This window comes from Nymphaea colorata, chromosome 1 (genome assembly GCF_008831285.2).
Source record: "Nymphaea colorata isolate Beijing-Zhang1983 chromosome 1, ASM883128v2, whole genome shotgun sequence".
Classification (NCBI taxonomy): Eukaryota; Viridiplantae; Streptophyta; class Magnoliopsida; order Nymphaeales; family Nymphaeaceae; genus Nymphaea; species Nymphaea colorata.
Genome location: NC_045138.2, coordinates 19,407,298 through 19,429,264, shown reverse-complemented (window position 1 = coordinate 19,429,264; position 21,967 = coordinate 19,407,298). Strand labels below are relative to the sequence as shown.

Sequence of the window (21,967 nt, the reverse complement as noted above, 5' to 3'; positions counted from 1 at the left end):
CACCAACTCAAGTTTTTGGGACACCTGCTTTTAGGTCAATGTAAGTACTGACTAGGGATTGATTATAGGAACACCACCAAATAGATTCACACTTAGGTTCCAAATAGATCCAGAATAGAAACAAAGAACCTTGTTGTACTCTTTTTTTTTTTTTTACTTCTCAGTTGAGACCCATGCTCTAATGTTGTTGTATGAATCTCACTGATCCCATAATTAAAAGGCCTAGAAATTAATATAAAAATGTCATTTTTGACTTTAGAAGCCATATTGCTCCAAGGGGCGTCGGCCTGATATTGATGATGCATCTTTTTTTTTTATTCTCATGGATGTTACTTTTCTGAACTGCAAACAGTGACATATGCGACACACAAAATAGCCTTCCTTGAGAGTAGTAAGAAGAAAAGGGTGGTTTTGCTTCTCACAGACTGTCAAAGTAGAAAACTTAGGTTGCCAAATTTTTGGGATTGGTAAAATACAATAAAAAATGTCAAAAGTCGTTAATCTTATAGAGACAATTAAGATACGACTTACGAACGATTTAGGAGGACTCCAACTTTGATTCTTTCAAATTTGGAATTTGAGATTTTTCTTTTTAAGATTGACCTGATCTTAGGAATTCTAATACCCAGACAAACCCACGTACACACACACTATATATATATATATTAATGACATTGAATTGGTTACCCATTCTCTCTCTCTCTCTCTATATATATATATATATAAAGAGAGAGAGAGAGAATGGGTAACCAATTGAATGTCATTAAAATCCAGAATTAAATCAAATTGGTCCGGTGCATGCATTCTATCATGACACCACAGGTCAAAATCCGCCGCATTCAGTCAAGCGGTTGAGACATTTCACGATTGTAAGCGGAATGCCATAACATCCAACTTGTTACAAATTGGTCGAGCTGCTATTTAATGAACCGTAGAACGGGACAGCGATTTAACAAACATAAATAATTAGATAGATCTTGAAGAAACAAAATATGAAAGTAATTCAAAGACTTAACAAGAATGATGGGTAGTGTGTGACGCGTGGCTCACTTGGGTTGATTTAAACAAATTTTAACAGTAGTGCCAAAATATGATTTAGTTCAAAAGGTTTTAATAAGTACTCAAAAAGTGCACATTCATTCATAAAGTTGAGTTTGTAAAGGGAGAGCAAAGAAGTTCATCCTGAATGAACGACAAAAATACTCTCACGTAAGAGAGAGAGAGAGAGAGAGAGAGAAAGAAGCTTCTGTACCTCGGCGCGAGAAAAAGATTGCCTGGAGGAGAGAGAGAGGACCAAACACTCCCACGTAGGATTCCCAGAATCCCTAGCGAAAGCCACGCGGGCGTTGCTGTGCGGCTTTTGGGGAGAATCGCGTGTGTGGACCGAATATGCTCCATATAAGACCACGCTCAGCCGCACGCCACGGCAGATGAAGTAGAGCCACAGGAGCTACCCCCAAAAGATGTCATCTGCAACGAGAAGACCCTTCCGTCCCTCCGCACCCTTCCTTTCCATCGTCACTCTTAGTCGAAACAGCAGTCCCCTGCTATCGAGTCTCAGAGTCCACCGCCATGTCCCTCTCCCTTTCTGCCTCCTCTCTATGCTCCCCTTCCTCCACCCTTTCCAGGCACAGCAAGCAACACCCGTCTCTCCCCTTCGATCCCCAACAGAGATTTCCTTCTATCCTGAGGTCCTCTCCAGTTTTCTTGACTACCCATCTCGCCCAACGCCCGGTTCCGGTCGTCCGGGCAGCTGCCACCGATGCTGAGCCAGCCACCGAGGAGGAATTCGAAGAATATGAGGTCGAATTGGATAAGCCTTATGGGTTGAGGTTCTTCAAGGGCTCGGATGGAGGGACCTACATTGACGCCATCGCTCCTGGTGGATCCGCCGATAAGTCGGGGTTGTTCACAGTCGGAGACAAGGTGCTTGCGACCAGGTTGGGTACTGTCTCCTTTTTGTTGATTGTTCCTCTTCCGTTTGTGGTGTCAAATCCTGTCTGGAGTTTAACATGCTTTCTTTGGATTGTTTTCTTTAGTCGGATGATGTAGGAAATGCCAGGATTTTTGTTTATGAGGTGATTTCTATGTTGAGTGTGGTGTAGATCATATGTAGTTTTTCGACCCTGTAGACGTTGAATGATGATTTCTAGTGTTGACTATCGGAAGTTACTTTTATGTAATTATGTATCAGGGTGGAACAATGTCGAATATGAAAATAGATCGAAACTATGAGAAATAAAAAAAATTTCATGCATACAGTGGTCGTGCTGCTACTTCAGTTCTAACTAGACTTCAAATGCGTTCCACAGTGCTGTGTTTGGGCCTGAGATATGGCCTGCTGCTGAATATGGGCGCACAATGTACACAATCCGCCAGAGGATTGGGCCTTTGCTGATGAAAATGCAAAAAAGATATGGTTAGTTCAGAGTTAAGATTTTACCGCTTTTGCTTGCTCTTTCTAATTGGCTATGTTGTTAGTTGTTACCTCAAATTGGTTTTACCGTGAAAGCTTTTCAATACAGTTTCCTGTCTAAGGTCCAAAAATGTCTTTTTCCTTCCAAAGTTTCATTCAAGAGACGTGTAGAATGCCTCTCTCTCCGTCTAAGCTTCTGAAATTCCACACTCTTGTGCTTTTGTGTTCCTAGGGAAGGTTGAGTTTGTTGAACTTACAGAGAAAGAAATCATTAGAGCTGAAAGAAACTCAGGTTTTATCAGCGACAGAGTTAGGGAGATCCAAGTAAGTACTATTGGCAAACTCTTTATTCCCTTTAAATCTCATTTGCTTTTCTTTTTCTTTGGCTTTTGTGGTGTTAGTCTTCGGCACGATTCTGCTAGTCCCTTGACACGCTTCTTCTGTGCTTCTGATTTATTATAATTATGTGGTCTATGTTTCCATATTTTTAGGAGGCTGGAGGATTATTGACCATGTTGTCTGGCAATTTTATCCCACAGTTTCCTGATTTTCCTTTTGTCTTGATGCATTTTGTTCTACCATCTAATTCTTTAGAAGGGTGGGATCCCAAATCTGTTTGAGATACCTAGAATATTAAATATTTACTCATTCAATTTGTGTATCTTCAATGAACGTTCAGATGCAAAACTACCTAAGGTTGATGGAACAAAAGGAGCGCAGAGAAAGGGAACTTCGGGAGGGTTTAAGGCTTTACAAGTAAACCCGGATCCTTAGTCTTGTTCTGTAATTTCTCATCTGTAGCTATAATGTTAAGGAAAAAATGTGCTGTTTTGGTCATGTTGTTTTTCAGGGTTGTATCTTTTACCTTCAAAAATTACTATCTAAAATTGTAGCTTTAGAGGCCTCATACGCTGGTGTAGACTTAAGAAGAGTTTTCAGTCGTTCACTATTTAAGACACTTCCTTAAGGCAATAAACATTTGGAAGCTTGGACCACAGTGGGAAACCTGTAGTATGTGACTCCCACATGTGAATACTTTAGGCTTCTAGATGCAGAACCTTTTATTTGTTTGGTTTTTCTTATGGTTGTCCATGAAATATTTCTTTCTAATAAAACCAATCTGCTCATGTTTAAAGAACTATCTTCATATTTCTTTCTAATAAAACCAATCTGCTCATGTTTAAAGAACTATCTTCCTTAAAGATATGTGACCTGTAGCTTCTGTTTGTATGTTTTGAAAACCGTCAAATAAGGCCCTTGGAAATGGGTGGCGAGAGATGAAAGTAGGAGCAGCATAATAATTGTGGAGTGTAGCACTGAGTTTGATCATAGGCTTCCAAACAGTGTTTCATTAAAACACGTACTGCTGTCTTGACCTGGAGCTTTCCTCTGATTCTAATGACGGGGACCTTTGAAGTTGTAGTTACTGGCTTGATTAGGCAAATTTTCTTTTCACTATCCTCACCACAGTATTGTTTTCCATGAAAATAGGCTCATATCTTGTGGAATGACAGCTGTAACATAAAAACTGGGCTCAGCTGATGCTACAAATAGACTATGTTGGGAATGTCGTCAAACTCATCCCAGCTCTTTCTTGAACCAAGCTTTGGATGCTTGAGAACCTAAGGCTCATATAATGCTTCAGTATTCTTCATAACTTTTTTCTTTTGTTTATTATAGATTAAGACGCAACATAAAGTAGCAGTATTGATGAGGTTCATTTTTGGTAGTGAGGTTATGGGAATGATTTTTTTTGCATCCCAGGAGTTTTACTAGTGCAATATTTTATTTGAACAGGGATGCGAAATATGAAGAAGCATTGATAAAATTCGAGTCCGTTTTGGGGTCCAAGCCTGAACCTAGAGAAGCTTCCATTGCATGTTACAATGTTGCCTGCTGTTATTCTAAGCTTAAACAGGTATGGTAAAAGAGAAGAGAGAAACTGCTTCATTTGTATGAATGGTGTCGTTTGGATAGGATTTATAGCTTCTTTTCTTTGTTCTTTCCTTCTTTGTAGATTTGGCTTTCATACTATTATTCTTATTTTCTCCTCATCTGGGGTTATTACAATGAAGGCCTGCTTGATTGTTGCCGAAAGGAAAAAGTTTGGACAAAAAATTTTTATCCTCCTTAGGGAGGTCAAATGTTTTTCCTGTTTAAGGCAAAGTGAGCTTCTCTAGCAAGATGTGTACATGATATGTTTGGCTAATCAGGTTATTGTGCAATATCTTGCCAAAGGTACACTTTTTTGCTTAGAATCAAATAGTTCCGAATATATACAGCGTGATGCAGAACATCACATTAGTAACAATATTCAACTTAAACACTTAAACATATCAAAGCCTGTGTAACGTGGCAATGGATGTAGAGATATCAGCTAATGCACGAGTGATGATTTCAAAAATATGATGAAGCTTGTATATGGCATAGTCCCGTATGAGTTATGACGTAGTTGAAAACTCATATTTGTAAGCGCGAGATAGGAACATAAATATGCCCCAATTTATTCTAGTCAGGCTACATGTTTTTCTAGTGTAGCCATTATCTAGAAGAATCAGCTAGAAGCTGAGGCTGCTCGAATCATCCACATGTTTGGGCTTGGTCTGGCCCTATCTGTTCCAGTGACGATGTGTCCATCATGATCTTCACATTATAGGATGGTATTAGTCGTCATTAGTCGATATCTGGCTTGAAAATGCTTCTCCGGAATTAAGAGGTTACTAACAAACAAGGACTCATCATACAGAAACAAGCTTCCGACAAGAAGCTATTCTAGTTCTGTAAATGAAAAGCATGCAATGTAAGCCTTCAACTCAAGATTCAATATTGTGAAAAAATGTGATAATCATGCATGACAGATGGTCAAACGCTGTAAATTTTCACAGGTACAAGCTGGTCTATCTGCACTTGAGGATGCCCTAAAAGCGGGTTATGAAGATTTCAAGGTACTAATTTAATCACTTGCAAGTGACCTTGTTTATTAATTGGTGGTGTATAACTCATATTAATGTCTGTATTTTTGCAGGCCATCCGTTCAGATCCTGACCTTGCAACTATAAGAGATACAGAAGAATTCGAGGGGCTAATGGAGAAATTTGATGAATCCTTCATCAATCAGAATGCAGTAAAGGCCATCAAGTCCCTATTTGGCATATTTGGCAATAAATGAAATTCTACTTGCACCGACATGATATTCAAACACAGATATATCAGAATTCTGCAAAACTTGGACCAAGCCAAGTTTGGGAATTGTTGGTGGTGGATTCAGCAACCACGTTCGGCTGTATAATTCAGGCCATCATCTGGCATGTACATCTGTTCTGTAAAGAGCAACTACAAGAACAGAACTTCTTTCACCATTTTCCTTTGATTACATCACCCAGGTGATCTAACTGGCGCTTCAGCTTCCTTGCTCCCCGTTTTGCCTTTCCAATATCAATTATGATTGTTATGTAACAACTGTTCTGTGGAACAGTTATCATCGGATCCCTTTCTTTTTTCTGTTCGCATTTTGTTTTGATGGAAACTACTCAACAAAGGGACAATTTATTGGTTCTGAACTTTGACTCATGCCATCCTCTTCACCAAGTCTCAAAACTTTCTTTCGTTTTGTCTTGGACTTTTGACGAAGAGATATCCCCACTTCTCTTTTTCAGGATTTGCTTCCTCGAGCTTTCTTGCACTTCCTGCTTCTGCTTTCCCAAATCCCATCATCTAAGGACATTACTTTCGACCCCCAATTTTCACGGCCTTCATAAGCCGATTGGGTTTTTCAAGGCCCTCATCAGTTGCAGGTCTGATCTTCTGCTTTAAGGACAAACTGTCGGTCTCAATATCATCAATCGGCATACAGGAGGCGTGTTAATACTAGGGCGAGGTGGTTTACGTTGGTGGCGGCCCATTCTCGACCATACACGGAGGGGCATTTCCATGGCAAACAGATGCTTTATTAGTCACAATCATCCTGTACCTCTAGATCTTTTATTCCTCTTGCCGCCTGAGGGTTGAAGCTCATAAGTAGCCGGTTCAGTAGGCACCGGATTCCTCACTTAAAATATTACATCTGAATTGGTTCGGCTTAGTTTTTTGGACTGAGTTGGAGATAAAAGCGTTGGAGATCTAAGTTTTCCCATGTTTTTTTGTCAAAAACAGCTAGGTCATGTGGATACTTCAATAAGATTCATGTATCTGTGTCGTAATAGCGACATGTATCTCTGTCGTAATACCGACATAGCATTTATACACAGGTGAATACTTTTTAGATTCAAACTGATCCAAACTACTTACTTTTACTTGATTTAACTTATTTCTTATTCACTCTTCTTTTTGTTTTTAAGAGTTATTTTTTTTTAAATTACTTTATTTTTACCTAAATATCGCTCTAGTTTTGAGCTTTTTGGTTTGCATATATACATACCCTGTCATACACCATACCCACATTTTCTAAAGTTATTGTATCCGCGCCTACACATTCATACTTAATCCGTGCTCATACCCATGTGACTTAGTTTAAGAGAATACATGGAACTTGCTGCTTCTAAAGCAAGAGGAATCTGGGCTTACTGTGTAGGCCAGTTTTACTGAAAGCTGCTCCCAGACGGTTGGTGGAATTTTGCATTTGGTTATTCACCAGAATCCTAAGCTTGTTGCGTTTTGCTTCTTTTCTTCTTGTTCATTTTGATGCATCCGGAATCGTAGAATTTTAGAGTCAAAATGCTCAAGAAATTACAAGTATTGAAACAAACGGGGCATTTTTGTTTCTGAAATTAGGAGCTGATTCCGGAAATTTTGTTTCCGGAGAGCCATATAATCTACATTCAATTCAAATTTCAAAAGACTTTCTAAAGCAACACTTTCCTGGCCCATATAATTCGATTTAGGTATCGGAATCGCAAGTTTTTAATTCCCACGTCTTTATATAATCTACATTCATTTATATCATAAGGTTTATAAGACGAAGCTTATAAAATAAGTGGAACGCCCACACACCTATTGTCGTCTCCTGCAAGCAAATGTGCTCTAGGGTTTTGGTTGATTCCCCGAAACACCTACAATCTCGCACAGTGCAGCATTCCGTGTTCTTCCAAATCAATTAGATTGCTTATTCCATGCATAACATTGCGTAGTGGACGCACTCAAGAGTCATTAAAATCGGCACATCTCGGTCAACATACATGAATGACGCATGTTACAGATCGAATTTGCAACCTTTGCCTCTTTAATCCACGCATTTCATGTTGGACACGCCTCCCTCCCTCTCTCTCTCTCTCTTTAGTTTATATATATATATATATATATATATATATATATATATATATATATATATATATATGTAGAGAGAGAGAGAGAGAGAGAGATTTATCGATTGAGGGGTTAATGGTTTCTCTTATATTATGTACATAGATTTCAAATCTGGAGTTTATTGGAATCATGGATTTAAGATGCCCCCAAGGAATCTCACATCATAAGTAACTTCATTAAGAACTATATCCACAAATGAATTTGAATCAATTGAACCCATGATCTGATACAATAAATTCCCATACGGATCTTACAATATTGCCCCAGTTTGTAATAATAGCAGTGGCTTTCAACTTGAACATTTTGGGCCCATTTGGCAAATGAAACAGTTAGATTCATATATTTACAGAAAAATTGAGTGTTTTATGAATTTACTCCAATTTTAATGCAAGTTCTTTGAACTCAAATTTTTGCTTGCATCAGTATTATCACCTAAAACCGATATGAACTCAACATACTTGATCGTGCTTTACTTGGATTAATCTCTACCTTGGAATCAGGCCTGATCATGGATTTGTAGATCAAGGTTGGATCTGGTTCTTACAAAATCCATTCCATATCGGAACCGCTTTCACGCGCAGAACTCCTTTGAAGATTGACTTGGACCAAGAGCTGTCAATGGACGCGGTCCATCCATTTTGGCATCAAATATCCACCGGTGCCCACATGCAGGTTCACGTGGACCTCCACCCAAACTGTCTCCAATATCCCCATCCGAAATAGACATGTTTAATCTACGGTGCAGAGAGTAGATTAATTGTCATGACAAACTTCTTTATCTATCATTCAATGGAACGTACCGTCCATTGATGTCAGTTGATTGCTAAAGTAGAGGAAACCGCAGTTAGGACGAGAGACTTTCCACTTTCTATACTTTGATTTATACTGAAGGTTGACACTCGTGAAAATCGAACTAACAATTACCACTTGCTAGACGTTGGCGCAACCAGCTACGCCAAACTCTTTTTTATCACTCTAGATTTAAATTTAAACCAATAAAGGCAACTCAAAAACTAGCCGAAATTAATTCCTCACAAAAGCTACTTCGTTTTCGCGAATCTTCACATTCTTAATTTCATTTTTGTATGACAATACTGCATTGAGAGAGTTTGCGACATTCTTGGCAGCATAAACCTTTTTGCTAGTAATTTTCACAAGTTTTGGACTTGGACTGCTTTTTGTGATACTTGGAGCCCCACCCACGACACAAACACCTTTGGTGGCTTAATTTATGTTCGTCAAATTCGTTGTGTGTGGATATTAGAATGGACCAATTGATTGAGGCGCTAGCTGCGAGTCACGAACGCATACTTTTTGCTACTTTAATTTGTTGGAGGAATAAGTCCGTCGTCTTTTCATTGCGTAGGCATATTGATTGGCTTGAGGCGCAATGAGATACTTTGCTAGTTGCATCTATGATCATAAGTGTCACTTCTATTCTTGGAATCTTGGTAAAAAAGCAGTTGTAAATGAAATTATACAGATATTTCCCTATGTTTTATTAAAAAATTCACATTTTCAATATATTACTACATGTCACATGGGAACAAGGATAATAAGAAGGGCGTCAAGGAAAGCACCTTAGGGGCCGTTTGATATTGTCAACAACATGTAAGTGTGCTTTTAATCTTCGGTAGAGATAGATTCACACAACACTTATTCAAATGTTTTATGAAGATAAATCTACCTCAAATTTGGAGAAGATTTATGGAACACTCACAAGGTGTGTTTAATACCAAACGGTCTCGCACGAATCGTTTGCCAACAATAAGTCAGTAACATGCTATTACTATCCATGAATATACTCCAAAAAATACAGCAAATTCATGGAACATTTATTATAGTGTTTTATGGATATGCTTACATATTCATGAAATGGTAACAATATGTTATTGTTATTAAACGACCACTTAGGGGCATTTGGCAACACAATGTTCTATGAATCTGTTTTAATTTTTAAAAATGAGATAAATTCATAACACTGAATTATGGTGCTTCTGAATATGCCCTAATCTTTCTGATAGATTCAGTGAATGTTGTGTTATTGTTCATGCTACCAAACTACATTATAAGTTCCAATGTTTTTCTTTGGTAAAGTCTCAATTTGTTTCGTTTCTTGTATGAGCTTTTTGCTGTAGGGCTTAGTAGTTGAATACAATGTTGTCAGAATCTTCTATCCACAAAAAAAAAAATAAGATTTTTTTTAAAAATATTTTTTTAATATTAAATAGTTTAACTCAACACTTGGGGCTCTTGTATTGGCCACATAAATGAACCGGTTTGCTACCAATTCATACCGATTCATTCAGAATTTGATAACACTGGTTGAGACGTATTTTCAAACTTTAAAAAATGGAAAACATTACTTAGCATATGGAAAGCATTACTTAGCAAATTAGCATATTAGAGTATATCTGAAATATGAACTCAAACCCAAGTCCGCAAATCCAAACACAAATTGAACCCATGTTTGATCCAATGTAAATATCTGAAACCAAGAATAACAGATAACTTCATATCGAGATTTGGATCTTATGTCAACTACCTAGCTTTACCTGAACCGGTATTTATTAAAGGGGCCATTATTGTAGCCCGTAACGCCTTGCTATATACGGATCTGGACCACACGGGTACAAAGTGCAATCCATTTAGTGCTTTGATGTGGTTTCACAAATTTATTTAGTTTGATCATCACATTTTACTTATTTAATGAACAAATATAATAACTAGATCTTACAGAAATAGATACATTTTTTGCTGTGGTATGCACAAAAGGTGATTCGGTTTCTAAAACACCTTGTTGAAAAATTAATTGAGAAAAAAAATAATTGGAATCCGAAGATAAAAATTGAGAAGAGAAAAGCAGATGAAAATCAATTAAATATTGATCCCATTTATTTATTCTGTTTAGTAGATATAGATAATTAAAGATGTCAATGGATCAAGTTTGAATCACAAATACTTTTTTATTACACATGATTACTTAGAATTTGGATTCAAATACACATAAAGAAAAGTGTAATGCCATATCTGAATTCTTTCTAAACTGACAATTAAAATATGATATGAATTCGACTTTTATTCTCTCACATCTGAAGCTATTCCAACTTTTAAGTAGATAACTGAATCCAAACTCAGATCTGGTCAAATTTTCAGATTAATAAAATGTTGCTTGTTTATATAAAAAAAATTGAAAAATTACATTTTGGCTCCTTAATTCAGCCTTTCCAATAAACAAATCCTAGCTGTCTCTTTGGATGCATTCAATAAAATGGAAATAAAAAAAAAATCCCAGCCCGGCCTCTTATCCAAATTATATTACAATATTTTAAAAACCGATGCACGGATATTGGATATAAGATATTTATGTAAAAGTGATTGGAGTTCAAATTTGAGTCTCATCAAATATTTACTTAAAACTCAATCTAACCCCATGTCATTTCCAAAATCTGAATCTGATCTTATTAAATTCTTAATAATGTATTAAATTTTTTATGTCCAATATTTTTGAAGCAGGTTCGTCGAAAGTCTGATTCAAATTCAATCCATTAACATCCCTAGATATGATGTATCCAAATTAAATTGAGATCCAAATTGGGGAGGACAAGACTCTTGGCTACATACTTCAAAATCTGAATTTGTTGTTTTAGCTTTTCTGTTGGCATTTTTTACAATTAAAATGCTTCTTTATTTCTTTTACCAATTCACTGGCGCATTATGCTCCAGATCCAGAATCAGGGGTGCCCGCATTGAATCTCGGGTTAGGAGGACCCGGTCCGTATCAGGTCGGTTCGCGTACCTGATTTCGAGTTGGCACCAAGAAGGCTTGCTCGGTAAATCTTCGGTTTATTGCTATTGAATGGCAAAGTTAAATTAGATAGAGATAAAAACGTGGTGAATAGCAATTTACCGGCAGGAAATTTATCGCGGTAAGTACGTTATTATTTTCACATGATAAAAGCTGCAGTGTTGTACATTGGCTGTTGGAGATATATTCGCGTAATATTGGTAATTTTGTCGTTGAATTTTAAAATGACAGTCCAATTCCAATTAAAATCGAGTACTTTTGAAAAGAATAAAAAAAGAATATCATTTATTATGGCGATTTAAAAAAGGACGGCACGAGATTAATTGGAAAACAAAGCAAAGTAGCGATGGTACAACAGCTCGGATCCAATTTTCACGCGGTATTTTCAAAATATCGCCATGACGGCCAGAGCAATCCTTTTGAAGTTGGTAATTAACTAAAAGTGATGCACGCAAGGTGGTAATTTCACGAGCACAATTGCATGCTGAGGCTTGCATATGCAAGAAGGAGAGAGAGACCGAGCGAGCGCTCAATATCGACTCCCTCTGCTACAGCACACACCTCCCTTCCCTTCTGGATCATCTTCCTCACCTATTTTTTCTCCCTTTTCACATCTTTATTTTCCTTTTATTTTTTCGTTCACCTGTAAATCGTCTCCTTCCGCCACCTGAATCCTTCAACGCTTCATCCTTCGCTCAATCGGAAGAGGAAAGAAAAAGGACGACTCTCTCTGCCTCCCTCTCCTTGCCTTCGGGAATCGCGCAATGTCGGTGGGAATCGCGGCTTTTTTCCCGAATCCGATCGTCTTCTGGGCGTGAGAAACCGTGAGTTTTTCGTTCCGATCGTCCGATCATCGTGAAGATTTCGGCCCCCTGAGTTTGTTGTTCGTAACGTTCCTCCGAAGGCTTCTTTTTTGTTTTTTCCCGTTCTTTTCGTTGAATTCCGCGTGGAAAGTCGTCGATCGTTCGCCGATTGGTTCCTCGAGACTGGAAACCGCCGGTTCTTTATTGTTGTTTGTCGAGTAGAGTGGCGGTTCCGTGAATTCGCGGCTGTCCTCGGATGTTTTTAATGGATTTTCAGCCGTGTGGCATCTGTTCGAGCTTCTTGGCTGGATGATTGTCGGTATACAGAGTGACGATTGCTTTCCTGGATTTTGATTGAAGGATTTTTCTCGAACTAGTTCCTTTTCATTCCTTTTAGTTTTTACTAAACTGTGGAATTGATTCGATCATCGAACTCTCTTTTTAATAAACTGAATCGTCCTTTGAGTTTTTTCTTTTAAATCTCATTCCTATTGTTTCCTTTTTCAGGTGAAAAAGGAACAAATTCTGATGATTATCGCGTGTTGCAAAGGTATAATATGGTGACTAGTAATCTGTTTGATTGCATCATTGCATTAAAACTTCTCTTTTTCGTTTAAGGACGAAGAAATTAGAAAAGTGAACCTAATTTATTTGCATTTTGTTCATTGTGACCTGTTGGATCAATTTTGCGGTTTATGGTGCATTGTGGAACAATGAACGAAGATACTGAAATCCTATCTTCTTACTTTGATTGGTTGATCAGTGCGGAAAGAGATTGATAGTACCGGTAGCGAGTCAGGGTGTTGATGTTGAGAAGGAGAGGTGAGATATTATTGTCAGTTTGAATTGCATGGGGAGAGGATGCCAGAGCCCCGAACCCGAGCCCGGCAGCCTCGACTGAGATCAAGAAGATTAGATGAACTTCATGCAGCTTCTCCACCTGTTGATTTGACAGGTCCTAATGCTGCAGTAGCTGTTCCTGCAAATAGAGCAGCAAGAGGTGGTGCTGGAAGGGGGAAGGCTCGCAATGCTTCGCCTGACATGAATGGGCGGTTGATGAACAGCAGGCCTACTGCTGGTGGTAGGGGTCGGGGAATCGTGTTGATAGAGATTGATCCAGAGCAGCCGTGTGATTATACTCCAGTTGCTCTAAGGGGTGCGCAGGATCTGGGTTTCAGGCAAGCTGCTCCTGAAGAAGGTGCTGATAAAGATATGCCAATCGAGATTGGAAGTGGTGATAAGTTGGTGGCAGCTGCTGACGAAGAAGGGAGCACGGCTCCAATTCCTGAAACGGTAGCTTTCCTTTTGTTCGTTGTATTCGTACGTGAATCTTTTGAATTACATTACGAGAATTGCATATACTAATCGCCATTGGCTTACACCTTACTGAGTCCATTGGAAACTTACTAGAAAAATTTTCATAGGCTTTTCAACCAGAAAAGATCAGCAAGAACATGTTTCTCCATTAGATAATGCTTGTTTACAAGTTCATCTGTTTTTTCTGAGCATGACAGTTAGCATTCCTCATCCTACTGGAATAATTCTGACGCTTATGTCAACTAGGAGACTAGGACCTTTTTCATTCACTACGTTTGAGAGTTGTGTCTTATTTCTGTAGGGTTATTCAATTCTTGTCTTCATTTCCTGATCTGTCTATGTGGTGTCTTTATACATGAATTATCTCTTGAGAAACTATTTATTGCCTGGAGCCAAACTTCTTTTCTGGTTTTTGACCTTTCTAGGTCTTTATCTATTCTCCAAGTGGTGAATGTTCGTGGTTGACACCCATGAACTCTAAATATCGAGCAATGTTAGTAATAACAATGTGGACAGATGAAAGTTTGAAACTTGGTTCATGGCTTCTGCAGTTCACAACCCAGTGATTCTCTGGAATTTCATGTTTTTGTTCGTTGGGCATGGAATTTGGTTTCTGTGTGATTGTAGAAAGTAAACCAGCATGTTGACATGCAAATACATGTGCACATGATACATACATTTGGAACTACTGGGGCATGAGCATGTGTCTAGTTGCATGTCAATAAAATAAAAGTTCCCCTACATGTTTTCTGTTGTGTGGAAGATTTGAAAAGAATTATTGGTTTTTTTGGCTATAGATAATGATCAGGGCCTTTTTTATGATTATAAGTCATTTTGTAAGTGCAATCAGATAAAGAAAAAATTTATTTTTGAAAAAATTATAGATTGGCATCTTCCTCTCTTTTGGAAGGTCACATAGAGTAGTTCTGAAATTTACTGTACTTAAGACCAAATTCTTTATTTCCTCATGGATTTTGAGCTTGGTCACATGGCTGTGGCTATGCCATGCAGACACTTGTGCAAAGCAATTTAAAAACTCTTGGGTGCAGGAAATGAATATATATATATGTGTGTGTGTGTGTGTGTGTGTGTGTGTGTGTGAGTCACTGGTGTCAAAGCCATGTCCCATACCCACACCTGTGTTGAGCTGTGTCGACAAGGGTACGATGCTCTACCAAGAGTGTCCATGTGAGAAAGATTGTGAGATGCGTGCAACAGTGTCCATGTGAGAAAGATGGTGAGATGCATTTTGGGAATTTACCATTTGATACGGCATATGTTGGATTTCTATTTTTGTAGAAGTGAATAAAGAGACTTTTGCATGTATGTGCTTTATCAATATGTTGGTAGATTTCACATAAAATTTGCTTATGAAACAATCTTTGATGTTTTTTGCTTTTCATTGTTCCTATGTGCATAATTTGTGCTTATTTTATCACATTACTGTTTAATTTTCAACTAGTGAGTTATTTCTAAAATCACCTAAAACTTTGTTTATACAATTGATTTCTACTCTAGAAAGCAATTCACTGCACTAGTGAAGATGGTGCTAAATAGTTGCAGAATTGTCTGAAACGGGCAGTACTTGGTTGCTTTTCTAAGGCAGGCAAGCATGAAATACCTTATCTAGCCAACCAACTTGTTGGAGTCTGAACTGGCATGTCATGTTATTTGCCAACCCATTCAAATTTGCTGGAAATATCTGTTAGAGAATATGATAGTAAATGAAATAATGCTTTTGAATCCATGATCTTGTTCTTTCTTTTAATTTAACAGCTTCTTATTGGATTTAGCAGCATATCATTATTGTTTTCTTCTTTTGACCCTGTTCACATTCTATCTGCTCACAGGTTCAGGTTGGAAATTCCCCTATATACAAGGTAGAGAGGAGATTAGGGAAAGGCGGTTTTGGCCAGGTTTATGTTGGTAGGCGACTGAATGGTGGTTTGGACCGTGGTGGGCCTGATGCAATGGAGGTAGTATTTGATATTCTGTGTTCTTGTTAAGAAGATAAAAATAATTCTTTATTGCCTTTTAATGTGATAGGTGGCCTTGAAGTTTGAGCATCGCAGCAGTAAAGGCTGTAACTTTGGACCTCCTTATGAATGGCAAGTTTACAAGTAAGAATAATATTTGATGGTTTGTATAATTGAAATTAGGAAACATATTTTTGGTTTGAAATTCTGATTTTCTGTCTGGCTTGTCAACTTCAGCACTCTAAATGGATGTTATGGGCTGCCTTTGGTTCATCATAAGGGCCGGCTAGGAGACTACTATATCATGGTAAGTTATTTTGTGCCTTAATGGCCATGAAATACCTTATTTATGGTTGCTGAGAGGTGGTCAAAAACATCAATGTTCAGGTTATGGATATGCTTGGGCCAAGTTTATGGGACCTTTGGAACAACTCAGGCCAACTGTACGAAAACATACTTCTTCTTTTTCTTATGCTATTGTTTAATATATTCGGTCTCTGAAAATGTTGACTTCAATCAGGATGTCTCCAAATATGGTCGCTTGCATTGCCGTGGAAGCAATTTCGATTCTTGAGAAACTTCATTTAAGAGGGTATTGATTCTATAGCCCTTCTTTGATTGTAATCATGAAGAAGTTATACCCATGTTGTGTTCCATTGCTATGCCATTATTGCTGACCTTTGAAAGTTTCTACTGTGACTCAGTTTTGTGCATGGAGATGTTAAACCAGAGAACTTTCTCCTTGGTCAGCCTGGAACTCCAAACGAGAAGAAGCTATACCTTATTGATCTTGGTTTGGGTATGTTTTGGTTTGTTATTTGAGCTTAACTTCATATTATATACACAAAGATCAAAGAATTGCGTGGATATCTTTGTAATTTAGTTGATCAGGTCTGGAATTGCTGAATTTCTAATAAAGAAATTTTTGTGGTCAGGATATGGTTTTTTGTTCTCTATTTTGTGGATTGAGTTCCAGTCCCTTGATTGATGTTGCTAATGAAATTGACCCTGTGCTATTTTCAGCATCTAGGTGGAAGGACGCATCATCTGGCAATCATGTAGACTATGACCAGAGGCCTGACATTTTCAGGTTTGGGAACAGCAAGATCTTTGTCATGGTTGCATTTCCATTTTACATGGAATGCTTCTGACTTTTCGTGCTTTCATCAGAGGGACAATCCGTTATGCAAGTGTCCATGCACATCTGGGCAGGACAGGAAGCAGAAGGGATGACCTGGAATCGCTGGCCTACACACTTATATTTCTTGTAAAAGGAAGGCTTCCTTGGCAAGGATATCAGGTAGTTTGTTGCATCAACACCTTGTCTTAGAATTCTGTTATTGAGGCACTCAGGCTGTTCATTATCATGGTTTATTATGTTGCTTCAGGGAGACAACAAGTCATTCCTTGTCTGCAAAAAAAAGATGGCAACTTCTACAGAGATGCTTTGTTGTTTTTGCCCAGTCCCCTTTAAGCAGTTTCTTGATGTTGTAACTAATATGAAGTTTGATGATGAGCCAAACTATGCTAAATTGATTAGCCTGTTTGATTGTCTCATTGAACCATGCGCAGTCTCAAGACCGGTCAGGATTGATGGAGCTTTGAAGGTTGGTTCATGGACTGTTCTTTTCTGATGTTGGTGAATGTAGTCAATGTACCATAGCTGTAGATGATTTAGTATCTTACCTATTCATAATTTATTCAGGGAACTTTTTGGTATTTTTTACTTTGTTGGCTCTTGTATCTCAGGTCTTTCTTTGTGTTTCAGGTTGGGCAAAAAAGAGGAAGACTTTTGGTTAACCTGGAAGATGAAGATCAACCTAGAAAAAAGGTCCGTTTAGGAAACCCTGCAACGCAGTGGATTTCAGTTTACAATGCACGCAGACCCATGAAACAAAGGTATAACAATACATGCATCTTTCTGGCTTATACATGCTAATTTGTATGTGATTTTTGTCCCTTTTACATTTTGTCATGGAATTTACTTTTCATAATTATTTTCAATCATGTGGTTAGATTTTCTCCATGTCTGGGCTTTGAGAGCTCGTAGTTTAAAATGCTACCTTGGGTCATGTGGTTTATTCCTAAATCAGAGTTCCAGTGTGATGGTAAGGCTTGAAAAGGTTTCTTGTGGAACCATTTAAAGCTTGTGAAACACGCTTTGCTTGCCAAAAAAAGCCTGTAGTTATGTGGTAAGGAAGGATCATAACATAAGGATGAAGCATAGGTAGAAATATCAGTTTCCTGATTTTCTCAGCTAGGGATCAATTGAAAATGATTTAGAATACTTTTTTTTCTTTGAGGATCTTTGGAAATATTTTTGAATTTAAATAAATTGGACAAAAACATATGTGTGCGAGGAATAGATAGTGGTCCTTCAATAAATTGCTCAAGTTCTTTGAAACTGGCTCCCACATTAACTAAGAGATGGTTCCATTGCACACATTTGTGGCAAGCAATTTCCTGATTTTGGTACTGGAAAAATAAACTATTAGGATTTCTTTTTTCTGTTTGATCACTTATTGCCCTTCCTTCTCTTGCATTGAAGGCTATTGCTATGTTATTAAAAGCATGACTAGGCTTGCTTTTTTTATGCTATATAACCTTTAAACGTAATTGTTCAAATTTACTGAGTTTGTTTTTCAAACTTTGAAATTTTTAGTTATGCTTGTTATCATATTATGGAATGTTTAATATGATTTTTGTTGTGCATTTTAATTGTTTTGTTGTTAGAAGTTGATAATAATAGCCTTTTCATTGAGAAAGAAATACTTTTGTTTAATTTTAGAAATTAACATTATGGGGCGCATGGCTGCTTAATGCACCTATTCCTGCCTAGCTGCACCTAGTTCTCCTTCTCAGTCTTTCACAACACGATAGAACTATATATGATGAACTTTAAGTTTCTGTTTGCCAATATTGCAAAGGATGCCAGTCATACATGGATAACTCTGCTTCACATCATTCTGTAGATATCATTTCAATGTTGTAGATTCAAGACTGCTTCAGCATGTGCACAAAGGTAATCAAGATGGTCTATTCATCAGCTCGGTGGCATCCTGCGCAAATCTATGGGCTCTTATCATGGATGCAGGAACCAACTTTAGTGCCCAGGTTTATGAGATTTCAGCATCCTTCTTACGCAAGGTTTGCATTGCAGGACATTCTAATTGTTTCTCCTTTTACATGTTAATGACTTCTTGACAATGTAACCTTTCTTTTCCGCAGGAATGGATAATGGAGCAATGGGAAAAGAACTACTACATAACTGCCGTTGCTGGTGCAACCAATGGGAGTTCCTTGGTGGTGATGTCCAAGGGTTGGACCCTAATCTTTAGATGCTTTATGAATTTTATTTTCTTCTGTTCAGTCCATGGTAGCACCTAAAACCATGCAACTTTAAAAATCATTGTTAATCTCTTAACAATTTCACCCTTAATTTATTATCCATGTATTCAACTGTTTTAAATGATGAGTTTCTTAAATTATGCTGTGAATGTTGTTGAAGGAACCCCTTATAACCAACAGTCGTACAAAGTGAGCGACACATTCCCTTTCAAATGGATAAGCAAGAAGTGGAAAGAGGGTTTTCATGTCACATCCATGGCTACCTCCTGCAGCAAATGGTGTGTAGTTATGTCAAGAAACTCTGGGTTTTCTGATCAGGTACATCTTTTTTCTTGTACTTATTTTTCATTGGAATGATTGTATCATGCACAATGCACTTGAGGCTAGGTGGGTGATGCTCTTAAACATAGTTCTTAAGCTATGTACTACCAACTTGACCTTAAATGTTCGCTTGGTAAATGGAATACTTTAAAAGCGTTTTATGAATTTTTCTCAACTTTTGGGCAAAGTTGTTCAGCAGTTACAAATTTATTCCATTTGTCAGACTAACCAAAGGTCTGAAAAATTAGTGTGTGTTTGAGTATGGTCAAAACTATGTTCATGAAAAATCCAGTTCTGAATGTTTTATGAAAAATCCAGTTTTGACAAAAGGGGTGCTTTCCCTGGGACAAGAATTATTGGCCTCATTTGAGTTATTTACAGGGAAAAATGAACGATGCGTTTTATTTTGTCATCCAAACAAAACGTCGTTTCTTTCATTGTGTCATCAAACACAACTATCTGGTTAATGATCTGGAAGCAAAGGTTGAAGCAATTAATTTCTCCTCATTGCTAATCATAAATGACCATAGCTGTTGAATGATGACATAGTGGTAACATATGGTTAATACTTAGTAGGAGTTACTGAGATCTAAACTACAGTTTTTACTGTGTAATTCTCACCATATGTAATAGCATTCTTTTTCATATCATCTTTATGGACTTCAAGCAGTTCTTGCTGGGAGAGAGGGGCACAATGGTGTTTGCAATTGGATACATAATCTGTTTTTGAACATGTTCTTTTCAAATGAAAATAAAGACTAACGACATGCTGCTAAGGTACTTTGACACCTGGTGTGTAATTGTTAGTCTTCTATACTGACCAAGAATCTCTTGGAAGCGAGGTTCTCCTATAACAGACATACCCATAATTTGATGAACTGCTACTGCTGAAACGCAACCCGCGAGAACAAAATCCAACATTAAACTTTATTTTTCTTTTTCTCTCTTCATTGTTGACGCTGCATTGAACCTTTACCTCTTCTAAATCACAAATTCTTCTGTTATCTGATATAAGATTATAATGATCATAGGTTGTGGAACTTGACTTTCTCTATCCAAGTGAAGGAATTCACAGGCGGTGGGAGAACGGATATCGGATAACCTCAATTGCAGCAACATCCGATCAAGCGGCCTTCATATTGAGTTCAAGTAGGCGTAGAATAGCAGATGAAACACAAGAAACTCTTAGAACATCTGCATTTCCAAGTTCCCATGTTAAGGTATATATTCTCAATATCTCCAACACAGGATCTTGCAGATTTGACATGGTAAAAAGAACAAGTTTTTCTAATGAATTTCAGAGGCCTTATATATTTTGATTCATTTAAATTGATGCTTAGTTAAGATAATCATCGTCCCAAATTGAATAATTAGCTTGGGTTGGTCTTAGACCGTCAATGAAATAGTTGGCCAAACAAAGAAAAACAATCTGCTTTGTGCACTCTCAAATTAAGCCTTTTGCACATCTAGTGTTTGAGTTAAATGACTAGAACTCTCAGTTGTTATGTATAGAGTCATAGACATAGACACCCATAAACGTGCATGCCCTCCTCATAATCACGACTATATCCAATGCATTCAGTTGAGGATTGCATTTGAGTTACTTTTCACCAAGGATTATATTATTGTTTTGTGTGCGTGGACTGGTTTTTGGCTATTCTTTTTCTTTTCCTGTACTCATAAGCCTGTCTTTTTGCGCAGGATAAATGGTCAAAGAACCTTTATATCTCATCCATATGCTATGGGAGAACCGTCAGTTGATGTTTGATGAGCTGGTTCGGTGGGTATCTTTAAGAAAAAATTTTCGATATTTTTCTTTGGTATATAAATATATATAGGGAAAAGAGAGAGAGAGAGATGTCAGAAGGAAAAGTAAGTGTAAAGTATTTGCTGCATGCTTGTTCCCGTTTAGGGGACCTGAAATCTGTAAATGTGGCCTAATTTCGCCGTATATGTCTTAATGGAATTTCTGAAAATACCTGCTCAAAATTGGGCATGGCCCGGGCCAATTCTTTTGTAAGACAAAGCTATTGAATTGTGTGACTTGCAGGAATCCATGCCACCAGGCGACCAACCGCTTCGTTTAACGTGGGTGCGGCCCTACTGAGTGATAAGTAAACCCAAAAGGAAAAAAAAAACTGTATGATGCCCGAAAAAAAAGGTGCTTACCAAAGAACATACTTGGTCCGATAAGTTTCTGTATTAGGTTTACCCAGGAAGACTTCCAATGCTGAAGTCATGTCCTCTTCCATGATCTCATTAGCATTATGTGATGAACATTGTCATTTATGTTGACTATGCAAGTTACATAGCTAGGTGTTTTTTCCAGTCGTCCTTGTCTAGACCTTGATATTTTATGTTCGTTGACTTAATGGATAGGTATTCGAGTGTATTCGAAATATTGTAACATCGCTTCTAAAGCATTTATGCTTACACTGCATTATATTAAAATTTTCACAATCTCTCGGTCTAAGGGCGAACTTTATCTAGTACTAAAAGCACATTGCGCCTCTATAAATGGGTGCATGTCGAACCTACCGGATATATCTGTAACGCGGACTCCTCAACAAGATTCCTCTCCCTAAACAGATATGAGTTTCATAAGAAGCCCTTTTTCCTGGTCTAGGGTTCGATTGATTCAGATTAAATATCCAATGGAAAGATATTAAAGTAACTG

At 37.7% G+C, this 21,967-nt stretch overlaps 2 protein-coding genes across 5 annotated transcripts; both read left to right on the top strand.

Moving 5' to 3' along the window:
* The first annotated feature begins 1,438 nt into the window (after positions 1-1,438).
* On the top strand, positions 1,439-5,986 carry LOC116245953 (protein MET1, chloroplastic). The gene is made up of 7 exons (XM_031617591.2): positions 1,439-1,940; positions 2,313-2,419; positions 2,649-2,740; positions 3,096-3,172; positions 4,214-4,334; positions 5,302-5,361; positions 5,442-5,986. Exons 1-7 carry the CDS (start codon positions 1,573-1,575, stop codon positions 5,583-5,585), a joined length of 969 nt encoding a protein of 322 aa, XP_031473451.1. The 5' UTR covers positions 1,439-1,572; the 3' UTR covers positions 5,586-5,986.
* Positions 5,987-12,014: 6,028 nt separating this feature from the next.
* LOC116262145 (casein kinase 1-like protein HD16) lies at positions 12,015-21,299 on the top strand. Of its 4 annotated transcripts, none has more exons than XM_031641281.2 (19): positions 12,015-12,349; positions 12,836-12,878; positions 13,092-13,150; positions 13,284-13,621; positions 15,496-15,621; positions 15,692-15,765; positions 15,859-15,928; positions 16,009-16,064; positions 16,142-16,213; positions 16,326-16,420; positions 16,645-16,711; positions 16,792-16,921; positions 17,010-17,228; positions 17,390-17,520; positions 18,594-18,768; positions 18,850-18,940; positions 19,130-19,287; positions 20,322-20,510; positions 20,992-21,299. In XM_031641281.2, the coding sequence occupies exons 3-19, from the start codon at positions 13,135-13,137 to the stop codon at positions 21,049-21,051; spliced, it is 2,067 nt and encodes a 688-aa protein (XP_031497141.1). In that variant the 5' UTR covers positions 12,015-12,349; positions 12,836-12,878; positions 13,092-13,134; the 3' UTR covers positions 21,052-21,299. The 4 variants fall into 4 exon arrangements, with proteins under 4 accessions (XP_031497141.1, XP_031497149.1, XP_031497123.1 ...); XM_031641289.2 differs by having other exon boundaries at positions 12,015-12,408; XM_031641263.2 differs by having other exon boundaries at positions 13,092-13,621.
* The last annotated feature ends 668 nt before the right edge of the window (positions 21,300-21,967 follow it).

Excerpts from the sequence above, each read along its gene's own strand:
- LOC116245953 (XM_031617591.2), top strand. The coding sequence starts at position 1,573 with ATGTCCCTCTCCCTTTCTGCCTCCTCTCTATGCTCCCCTTCCTCCACC. Across the intron at positions 1,941-2,312 it reads GACAAGGTGCTTGCGACCAG|TGCTGTGTTTGGGCCTGAGA; the intron begins GTTGGGTACTGT and ends TGCGTTCCACAG. Across the intron at positions 4,335-5,301 it reads GTTATTCTAAGCTTAAACAG|GTACAAGCTGGTCTATCTGC; the intron begins GTATGGTAAAAG and ends AAATTTTCACAG.
- LOC116262145 (XM_031641263.2), top strand. The coding sequence starts at position 13,190 with ATGCCAGAGCCCCGAACCCGAGCCCGGCAGCCTCGACTGAGATCAAGA. Across the intron at positions 15,929-16,008 it reads TAGGAGACTACTATATCATG|GTTATGGATATGCTTGGGCC; the intron begins GTAAGTTATTTT and ends ATCAATGTTCAG. Across the intron at positions 18,941-19,129 it reads CTTGGTGGTGATGTCCAAGG|GAACCCCTTATAACCAACAG; the intron begins GTTGGACCCTAA and ends ATGTTGTTGAAG.